General features: G+C 35.8%; 1 protein-coding gene across 1 annotated transcript in view; it reads right to left on the reverse strand.

Annotated features, from left to right (window-relative positions):
• Positions 1–9,025, reverse strand: part of LOC131162588 (ubiquitin carboxyl-terminal hydrolase 8-like) — a 52,269-nt gene extending 43,244 nt beyond the window's left edge. The window contains exons 1-2 of the mRNA XM_058119204.1: positions 8,731–9,025; positions 7,911–8,135 (exon numbers count right to left, since the gene is read on the reverse strand). Coding sequence (XP_057975187.1) covers positions 7,911–8,135; positions 8,731–9,008 — 503 coding nt within the window. The 5' untranslated portion in view covers positions 9,009–9,025. The remainder of the gene's footprint in view (positions 1–7,910; positions 8,136–8,730) is intronic.
• Between the last annotated feature and the right edge of the window lie 655 nt (positions 9,026–9,680).

The following is a 9,680-nucleotide window of genomic DNA, read 5'->3' on the forward strand; positions in this document are numbered from 1 at the left end:
AACCCTCAAAGCATTCTCCAAGTACTACAAAACAACAACAAAAAACCAAGCCTTAAATCCCACTAGGTTAGATTAGGTACATAAATCCATTCCCAGCAATTTACACATCCATGGGCAATTTTCTCCAACAAATTCAGGGCTATTAAGTCCTTACTCACTATCTCATTCTAAGTTATTTTAGGTCTAACCCTACCCCTTCTAACCCTCACAATAACTAACTCACTCTTCCTTAATTGTGCACTATTCAGCCTACATTGCACATGCCCAAACCATCTGGTCGCCCCTCCCTTATCTTATCTCCTACAAGAACGGTGCGTAACTTACCACGAATATGTTCATTCCATAATTTATCTTTTATGTTATACCACTCATCCACCTTAACATGCTTATCTCAGCAGCTTTTACTTTTTGGGTATTTTGTTTCTTAGTTGCCCATTATTCTGATTCATATAGCATAGCTGGTCTTACAGTTGGTCTATAAATCTTCCCTTTTAAATTTAATGGTATTCCACAATCACACAACACACCCTAAGCATTTCACCATTTTATCCCACTTGCTTTAACTCTATGTATTACATCTTCTTCAATTTCTCTATCAGCTTGCATAATAGATCCACAATATCAAAAACTACTAATGCTATTGATTTCTTGACCATCAAGTTTAATATTTTCTCTAATATTCCTCTTACTATGACTAAAATTGTGTTTCATATATTCTATCTTGTTTCTATTTTTTCTTAAAACCTCTAAATTCTAAAATTCTCTTCATAATTCTAACTGGGGTTCTACTCCACCCCTAGGTTTCATCAATTAAGACAATATCATCTGCAAACAATAGACACCATGGAACCTCATTTTGGATACTATTAATAAGTTCATCCATCACTAGGGAAAAAAGACAAGGGCTCGAAGTAGATCCTTGATGTACACCTATTGTAATTGCAAATTCCCTAGCCTCTCCACTTGTATGTAGTCCTAACGCTAGTCATTACTCCATCGTACATATCCTTTATGGCATCAATATACCTACAAATACACCTTTTTTTTTTCTAAAACCTTCCAACAAATAATGGCACAACAACAATTGAGCCATTTTATAAGCCAAAAAGAATCAATGAAGGGCAGCAAAAGGATGCTGGCCAAGGACAACCAAAAAAATCATCAATACATGGTAAAAGAGCCAAAATAATATATATATATATATATATATGTGTGTGTGTGTGTGTGTGTGTGTGTGAAGGAAATGCATGTCCAAGACTTCTCCACTAAAAAAACATATCAAGCCTTAAACCTCCTATATTTGAGAACTAAAAGTTAGGTGGTTTTAGACTTCAAAAATTCTACTATATCTCTCCCTCGTTCACACAACCCAAAAAAATGTGAGAGGGGTCAAGGCTAAGACCGTTTTGCCCTCTGCATGTCTGAAGTCTGATGTAGGTCAGCAACAGAAAAAGAGGACGCAGAAAAATAAACAGATTAGAGACAAAATAGGGATAGAGTAAACAGAGAAGAGAAGAGACTAGAAAGGGAAATCAAAAAGACCAAGAAGAAACAAGAAGGGAGAAGAGGCACGAGGAAGGGGGAGAGAATCAGTCATGAAGCAGAGGGAGAAGGAGAGACTAATATGAGAGAGATTTTTAAGTGAGACAATAATCATTACGAAGGTATAAGCCTATATCTATATGCAAATAATTAAGAACCTCTAAAGATAAAAAGTATCTGAATTTACAAAATAACCCCAAAACAATCAAGAATTATAAAACAACCCCAAATTAAACAAAAATTACTAAGATAAGCTAATATCCCCAAACTAAGATAAATTCCATTATCAATCATTGCCTTCTATATAACTGTTTAAAACGTAGCAGAATTGGTCCTCCATCACTATCCTTCAGCTGAAAAAACTTAACTCTTAAGAGATTTTTTTGCCTAGCTAATATCCCCAAACTAAGATAAATTCCATTATCAATCATTGCCTTCAATATAACTGTTTAAAATGTAGCAGAATTGGTCCTCCATCACTATCCTTCAGCTGAAAAAACTTCACTCCTAAGAGATTTTTTTGCCCCCTCCCCCCCCCCCCCAAAAAAAATATATATAAAACAAAGGTTTGTTTTTTGAGAAAATAATAATAATAATAGTTTGCAGGGAAAAAGGGCTGCACAGGCCCTGCTTCCTCCCCATTCACAAAGCCTGCAGGCTTTGCCCCTTGCCCCCTAGCCCAGCCTTGTCCCCTGGGCCCCCCACCATATTGCCATCGGCCATCCCTGCCAGTCACCCTGCACTCCGGCGGCCAACATGTCAACTCTAATCCCGTCCCTTTCCACACCAAAAAACCTCCCCCAATCACCTATAAACACCCCTTTCCCTCTTCAATTATACACAAAGAGAGCCACAGAGGGGTTACCCATACACACAAGAATATCTGCACACAATCCTCACCGTATCTCCTATCACCGTCACCCTCAACCCATCTAATTCCCCCTTTGCCAAATACCACAAGACGAAGAAGAATGAGGAGAAGGAGCCACAGCTACAGTCCTGCCACCAGCATTCGTCTCCAGTATCCACCCTAAATCCCTCTAAAACCTCGTTTGCCAAATTCCACAAGAAGAAGAACAAGGAGGAGGAGAAGCCACAGCTACAGTCCTGCCACCAGCGTTCATCTCCATTAACCTCCTAGGTCCACATACCCTCTCCCTCTCTCTCTCTCTCTCAACATTCTAATTGGCGTAGGTTGCTAGTTCACTATTGTACTGTTGTTAAACGAATTAGATGAATCCAACAACAAAGCCTAGAAATGACATCCTGATTCATGTCTTGCTATTTCACTATTGTCTTATATATCTTGTTAAATGAATCCAACAACAAGGCCTTCCGAGATTTTCTGAGATCACGTGAGTCTCTTTTTATCTAATCGGCAAAGAAAGTTCCATCAAGGGGGATGCCACCCAAGTGCAAATAACAAGCCAACACCTGCACTGATGGGCTGTCAAAAAAATCAAGAGTTACAAGTCAATTGTTCGCCTAACAAGGCTTAATCTTGTTTTGATGATAACGAATCAAGGTTACTTAATGTTGTTGAAATTCTGCTAAGAAAATTTTAAATTCAACCCCTCTTGGGAATACATCTTTAATTTCATCAATCAACCATAAAAAAACCGTATGCCATCAAGTAACAGTAGTAATCCAGTGCTCTTTAGTAACATGTAGGGATGTGGTTGATCCTTCGAAAGCTCTCTTATTTCTTTCCCTCCACACAAACCAAAAGATGGCAAGGGGAATGAGGGGCACGGCTTCTTCCTCTCCTTCCTTGCTTAGAGGAGATACCTTTCCAAGCTCATAAGTCTCCTTCCATCATTCTAGCAATAACCCACTGTTGCCTGATCAAAGAAGTGGTCAAGTCCAAAAGGATTCTGGTCAGAGTCCAAACACAAGAAGAAACTGCTGACATGGGGCAGCCTCCTTTTCTGCAAGTTATCCACAGTAAAAAATTTTCCAAAAAGTCCAATCACTATGAACAATGCCTCCCCTCCAAGGACTATCCTTCTCCTTGAATCTCCAAGGAAGGCTATATTGAATATAGAGAAGGATTTGAGCCCTAAACCCCCATATCTTAAAGGTTGTTTAACAACCCCTCATCTAACAAGATTATTACCTGAACTCCTCCCCCTCCCCCAAGATCCCCTAAAGGGAACCCCTTTGAATGCCCTCTAACCTTTTGGCAACTAAACAAATGAAAGGGAATAGGGCAATGAACTCGTGCGCTTGAAAACAATTCCAAATGGTCATGAGAGAATTAATATTTGAAAGGCAGGTGATTGAAATGAATTTGGTTAAAAAATTACCAATCCAGCAAATAAACTCAAAAGCAAGGCATTTGTGTCCTTTCCAGATTTCGTGAGATAAGATAAATTTTGTGGTCCTAAATGGAATTTCAAATTGACAAAAAGGGATTCAATAATACAATGGCTCGTAGTTGAAATAACAGGGGCTAGTTGAACATCACTTTGATTCAACTCGAGATCATATTAATTAGGCACCATTCGAGGAATGGACATACAGGGGGCTCTAACACCTTTCCTTTGCATAACCGTAGTACGAAACCAACCCTATAGCATAGACTGAGAGTCTACGACCAATAAATCCGTAGGCTTTGTTTTAGTCGAGATCCAGTATTCATCCCACCTTTTATTGATCTTCATTTTCAATTCAGGTGTCGAACACCCCCCCCCCCCCTTGGGGAACTAGCACCATACAACAATTGCAAAAAGTATCATAAGAGACTAGGGCCAAGTGCACAAAAATCATCCTCAAGAAGCCAGGTAGCCTTTGAAGCAAAGGCAACCCGCTAAAACTGTCAACAAATGTCTATCTAAAAAGTTCGCCTCATTATCTAATGTAGTCTTGGTCACATCTTGTTATTGTGGAATGAAGGGTACTTGTGGAATAACAAACCTACAAAGCTCAGAGGCGCATTGATAAGGTGTCAACCTCCAAATTGAAAGCATGATTCATATTCATATAAGCAAACAAATCAAGTAGATAAGCATTAGATCTTAGTTTCTAATAACAAGGAACTGACCCATCACTCGCACAAGCAATTTCTTAAATGAATTCTTGGAGTATCATTTTGGACGAATGCAAACCATGACAACTTCACCTACATTAAATCTTCACCTCTACAATGCATAACTTCACCTACATCAAAATCCCTACCTCTACAATGCATATCACTGCAAGTTTATATTTTATAATACGCTAGGCAAGTTCGCACCTGCCGCCCAGCATCAAATTAGTGCCACACAACTAGCAAAGTGTTCTCCAAAAGTAAGAGATGAACTTAAAATCTCTTTTCAGCAGCTTTTACTTTTTGGATATGTTGTTTCTTCAGAGTCTAGCATGCTCATCCATGTAGCGCAGCTGATCTTATAGCCATCCTACAAAACTTTCCATTTAATTTTAAGGGTAATTTTATATCTTTCTTCAATTTCTCTTTTAGCTTACATAATAGATCAAAGGTATCAAAATCTACCAGTGCTTCTTGCCCATCAAGATTAATTTTTTCTCCAATATTCATCCAAAAATGATTAGATTTTTATTTCATACATTTTTCCTTATTTCAATTTTATATTTATCTTAAAAACCTTTAGATTCTAAAGCTCCTCTCATTATTGCAACTTAAATTCTACTTCGCCTCTAGTTTCATCAATCAAGACAAAATCATCCTCAAACAGCATACCCAAAACTTGTTTTGGGTATCCCTAATAAATTCATCCATCACTAATGCAAAAAAATAAGGATTCAAAATATGCACACTACTGTCATAGAAATTTCCTGGACTCTCCACCTGTAGTCAAAGAATTATTCTTGGCCATGTAATTGGTAACTAAAACAATCACATATCTGGACATATTATTTCTATAAATCAATGTGAAGTACATGCTCCTAAAGGAATAATGCTTCCTGCATGCACAAATTAAACAAAGTGACGAGAAACTATGGGGCTGTATAGTATCATTTCATACATTTCTATGTTCAATATTCATTGTAGTACAGTCAACAAACATCTTATGACAATGCACTAGTTTACAACGCTAGTTTATTTTTGTTTCTGAAGTCAATTTTCAGCTATATTTGCAAAAATTAAACACCAAATTCTAGTTATTTTGTCAACCTGTTGCCAAAGCATAATTCATTTTTACAGATTAAATCATTCATTTTATACATAATCTTTAATTAAGACCAAACTAAAGTGATCATGCAAGTTTAAGATATACCTTGAATAAAATATCCATAAATTTTGAATAAAAATAAAATAAGTCATTTAAAAAGTATTCCTTTACTATTTTTCACTTGTCATGTGCAACAACTCTTGGAGCACTAAAAAGGGAGTTCTGAAGGATAACAATTAAAAATAATTATAATTTCTATTTGTGTAATATTTTTAATCTTTAACTTTTTGTATTTTCATTATTTTAACCATATTTTATGGTTATTATTCAATGAAAAAAATGAGCATTTCTTCAATTACAGGTCATTTGGCATTACTGCCAAAAATTATAAAAACCAAAACTAGAAACAAAAACTAAAATTCAAAAACTAACAACATTTTTTCATTATTATTTCTAAAATTGAAAGAAATTAAGAAGTTGATTAAACAAATGACCACTTTTGTCCTTGAATCAAATAACAATTTAAAAATAAGATTAAAATAATGAAAAGTACAAAATAATACAAATTAAAAATACTATAATAAAATAATAAATTTCATAAAATTATTTTACTTAATTACTATATTCTAAAATTCACTTTACAAGAACTATTTATTGTACATGACAATTGAAAAATAGTAACAAAATTTGTAAATTGCTTCTACTATTTTTCATTTTTAAAAAAAATTTTACGGACAATTTTATTTTAATTAAGATGTATAAAATGAGTGATTAATCCAAAAAAATAGTTTAATTTGGATATTAAAATATTCTAACAAGTAGTTTCCAAAACAGCTAAAAACCATAAAATCTAGTTTTTTTTATTTTTTTCGCAAAAACAACTAAAAACTAACAATAGAAACAGAAAACTAGCAACATAAATGAAATGCATCTTCATAATTTGTTACTTCACCATATAGAAACGAAAATAGAAGACAAAAGATAGAAAACATCAAGTGGAAACGATAACAAACAGGCCCTTAGGTTTTCAATTCATTTTAATTTTGGAAATATTAACCATACAAATTGTAAGCATTCATTTCTAAGTAAATTTTCATTTATGTTTTCATTGCCATAATTTGCCACTCCTAAATAGGGTTGTGCAAAAATTACTAAAAAATAAAAAACACGCTAACCAAACCGTTTGACATCTAGGTTTAATTTTTTGGTCTCAACTTTTGGTTTCGGTTTTTTATATTTAAAAAGAAGAATAAAAAACAGTTTTCAAATTCAATATCAGTTTTACACAAACAACCACACCAAAAAATGAAAAAACAAATTAATAATTTTTATTTTTATTTTTATTCTTATTTATTATTTTGTTTATTTTCATTGCTCTTACCATTTAGCAGAAATCCAGCTAATTTGTATTTATTTAAGGCAGTGATTTTTCCAACAGCAAATGAAGAATTGAGGGTAGGCCTTTTACAGAGAAAAGGAGCCTCATGCACCTTTCTAATTTTCAATGGGACAAGAGAAGGATGAAGCCTATGAAGCCCCGAGGGGTTCTGCCTTGCAATCACAAGGAAACACGTCTAGGTGTTGCAACATGCAGTCTCACATCAACAAAGAGGAAGAAGGCTCTACCATAGACCCTTCCGGCAACCCCCCCCCCCCCAACCCAACATAAAACTCCACACTCCACCCTAATAAATCATGTATCTATGTACTCACTTCTCCAAGCCATTGTGCTTACTTGGATCTACAACCAGGCTACCAAACCCATTAAATTGGTTGTTTGCTTCAACTAAGCATTTGGTGTTTGGTTCAGTTTTGGTTTATGAATTGTAAAAATAATTAATTCAGTTTAGCTATTAATTTGAGTCAAAACTGAACGTACTGATCACAATTCACAACCCTACTCCTAGTCAATCTTCTATAAACTCTCTAATATAAGCACAAATTTTTAACATACTTTCATCATATAGTATTGTTTCTAACAAGAAGTATGAGGACTTTCTTGCAGTTGCAGGTCAGCTTTCACATCATAAGCAACCATCAAAATTATAAAATTAGTCAATGCTTCAGATTTTGTTCAGGTTCGTGCTTAATGCTATTTTCCATCATTCCCAATGTAAGGAAAATGGCTTCGCAGTGCAAAAAACAGCAACTACCACACTTTCAAGGCACATTTCTATTGCAATTAACTCTGCAGAAATTTGAATGAAACATAACAAAGCAGTCATGGTTTCTCACCATTTGAGCACCCGCAACCACATTCCTTCAGCCACAAGTGCGTACTCACCACCTGAAGACCCTTCTTCCACATTGTCTCCCTCATTATTATCCACTTCTCGCCTCAAACTCAATACAATATCAGAATTTGAATGGCCAGATAAAGTCTCAGATGATGCAACGTAAATAACACAGCTCTCTTCTACGGCATCACCAAACACATTATCATGTGCCTCATTCCACCACCTGAAATGCAACGCAAACACAGCAAGACTGCATAAGAGAGAATGAGAAATTTTTTTGGGATTGCACTGTCCAGTTCAATGACGCCTATTTCCATACAACCACACCAATCCAACTAGATAATCAACCTCCCATTGGTTGAAAATAAAATGACAGAAACTAAAACAAATGGAAGGGGGGAAATCTCATGTTTGATATTGTTGAAAAAAATTACTCAAAAAAAGAAAAACTCCACTCTAATAAAATAGATAGTTGTACTAGGAACCGAGTATAGTTCTTCATTTTCTAGGGCTTGAGAGGCATAATCGAAGTATCAATCTCTTTCCTTCTCCAAAACTTTCCCAGTAGCCAAAAAATAAATTTAATTGTTTGGCAGCCCCAAAAACAGATGAACGACACGAAAATGAATCTTGAACCCTACAATTGACGTCATTTCAATTCCAGAGAGCAGCGAAATTAGCCCCAATCGCCGATACCCCAAAACACTGAGATTCGAACTATCAAATTCTTCCACTCTCCCACATTTCCCGCCAATCGAAAATAAAGCCTTCCCTCCCTCAACACTCAGAAGTGAAAATATGCGTTAAAGAAAGGCAACCTGTACGGGACGAAGTATAATCTATCAACATCCTCGCGGCTGTCCGCGTCGTCGTAGAGGGAGAGACGAGGACGAGGTCGGTGGCGGAGGCAAGGGTCGAGGTCGAGAAGGTCGTCCTCCGGATCCTGGGAGAAGATGTCGTCCATGGCGAAGAGGGTTAGGGCTTTGGCGAGGAGGCACCTGCAGAGGTAGAGAGTGAAGGGGAGGAGAAGAGAGAGAAAGTGGGCGGATTTGAAGAGAGAGAAACGGAGCTTTTCCGAGACTCGCTGCGGGCTCATCAGAGTGTGAGACAAAACAGGTTATGTATGAGCTTTGTCCTCGGATAGCTCCCACATGTATTTAAAGCGCATGCAGGGCACGTGATCTCGGGAGCGGTGCTTTGCACGCGCGGCAGTGGGAGTGGGAGTTGAGTTGGGCTTCAGGGGAAACGTCTGAGACCAATGCTATCCATCAAATGACCTTTAATGTTATATAGGGGTACAAGTGGCAATGGATCCGACGGTCCCACTTCCCTCTTCCAGATGACTTTGGAGACTTTTGGACTTGGTGAGGCGAACCAATCGAAGTGAAACATCTAAAAATCATGAAATCTAATTTTTTTATTTTTTCACAAATAGCTAAAACCAACAAATAAAAATAAAAAATTAACCATAAAAAAAATACTATTAAAATCTATTTTTTCATTGTACAAAAAGAGAAATTGAATATTGAAACAACAATGATACCAAATAACAATTTAGTTAACAAGACCCAACTTTAAAGTAATTATCGTTGAAAATTTTAAAAAATTAAAAAAATTATTAAGAAAATTATATATATGAATGATTTTAATTTTTCATCATCAATTATCAAGAAATGTTGAAAAGAAAATAAAATATAAATTTATTAAATTAAAGATAATATTTTAATTTTACACATCCTTAACATTTGATTTTTGTCAATTTTTTTAT

This window comes from Malania oleifera, chromosome 1, assembly GCF_029873635.1.
Source record: "Malania oleifera isolate guangnan ecotype guangnan chromosome 1, ASM2987363v1, whole genome shotgun sequence".
NCBI classification, from domain to species: Eukaryota; Viridiplantae; Streptophyta; class Magnoliopsida; order Santalales; family Ximeniaceae; genus Malania; species Malania oleifera.